The sequence below is a fragment of the Pinus tabuliformis genome, chromosome 9 (assembly GCF_031772625.1).
Source record: "Pinus tabuliformis cultivar Carrire ecotype Pingquan chromosome 9, CPIR1, whole genome shotgun sequence".
In the NCBI taxonomy this organism is placed as follows: Eukaryota; Viridiplantae; Streptophyta; class Pinopsida; order Pinales; family Pinaceae; genus Pinus; species Pinus tabuliformis.
This window is the reverse complement of record NC_142307.1, coordinates 1,588,582,255-1,588,583,730: the sequence shown is the minus strand read 5'-3', so window position 1 is coordinate 1,588,583,730 and position 1,476 is coordinate 1,588,582,255. Positions and strand designations below refer to the sequence as shown.

The 1,476-nt window shown below is 42.3% G+C and overlaps 1 protein-coding gene across 1 annotated transcript; it reads left to right on the top strand.

The window, feature by feature from the left end:
• The first annotated feature begins 341 nt into the window (after positions 1-341).
• On the top strand, positions 342-952 carry LOC149154783 (protein PLASTID TRANSCRIPTIONALLY ACTIVE 16, chloroplastic-like). Its single transcript, XM_089438000.1, has 2 exons — positions 342-526; positions 567-952. Exons 1-2 carry the CDS (start codon positions 416-418, stop codon positions 945-947), a joined length of 492 nt encoding a protein of 163 aa, XP_089294126.1. The 5' UTR covers positions 342-415; the 3' UTR covers positions 948-952.
• Positions 953-1,476: the final 524 nt, after the last annotated feature.

Here is a 1,476-nt window from a genome sequence, read left to right as displayed (position 1 = left end):
ACAGGTGGGTCTTCTATAGGAAGTACGACACAGCTTTCAAAAGCAGAGAAAATGGATTTTTCTTCGACAAATTCGGAGTCCCGAGAAAGATAATTGTTGCAGAGGATGCCAAGCGTCTTAATGCAGTTGAATTCAGTTTTGAGGATATTGAATCCACAGCTAAAGCCATCGGAAATGCCAGTAAAGCAGTGGTATCAATAGGACCCACAGAGGATGGACCTAGTTACAAAGTTACTACAACTGATGCTTTGAACGTTATTGAAGAAGCCAAGCTAGAAAATGTGAATCATGTTGTTGTGTTTACGAATCTGATGGAGGGTCTTCAAATGTTCTTGATGGAATCTCTTCATTTTTCAGCAACTTGTTTGGAAAATCAGAAATATCATTATCAGAGCTTACTAAAAGAATTGTGGAAATGGGATTAAGTTACACTATCCTGAAGGCCAGTTCCACAGATGATTTTATTTCAGAGAAAGACTTCAACCTTGTTCTTAAGGCGGAAGGAAGTGCAGACGTAAACAACAAAGTAATCAATGCAAATTCAGCATTTCATTCCATGGTTTAAGGTTTCAAAGACACAAGTTGCATCTGTGGTAGCTGAGGTTTTCGCAAACACTTCCATCTCAGAGAACAAGACTATTGATGTTGCAGCCAGCCCTTCTGCACCTTCTCTGCCAGTTTATGAGCTTTTAAGTGCCATTCCAACAGATGGAAGAAAGGAAGTTTTCGCCGAGGCCCAAGCGAAAGCCAAAGCTGAAGAAGAAGAGCGCATAGCTACAGAAAATTCACGCAAAAAAAACAGGAGCTTGCTAAACAACTTGAAGCAGAAGAAAAAAGGCTTGCAGAAAAAGAAGCTGAAGCCACTGAACTCGCTGCCCAAGTCAAGGCAGGTGCTGCAACTACTTCATTCGATTATTTTGCAAGCAAGGCTAAAGCATTCGGTGTAGATATTTTCGGGGCAAGGCAAATGATGACAAGTTGGTGACAAGCCAGAAAAGCACAACCCTACAGATGTATCCAACAACATCAGTGATTGGAACACTGGCATTAAACCAAGCTGAAAAAATAGAGGGGGACAAAACCACACTAACACCCAGGGAGAAAAGACTACAGAGTAGAATGGAAAGGATTGAACAAGTCCATGTCAGTGAGGGCACCTCTAAGGTAGCCACAGCCAAGTTGAAAGGAAAATCACCCACAGCCAAGCAGGATATAGTGGTGCTGTCTGTTTCTACAGGAAGCCAAAACTCAGTTATAGGACGTTCTACAGGAAGTTTAGAAAAAGGGCAGCAAAAGGAGAAATTGGCCGAGCTTTTAGCTAAGGAGGCCACCAGGGCCATCAAAGATGAGGAGAGAGATTGGTCGCTCAGAGGATGAGCAACACTTTCAGTAGGGGGGTGATGATGAGCCCCAAAAATGGACAATTATTTAGGCTCATTCAACCTCCTAATTTGACTTAATCCACCATTCTCATTA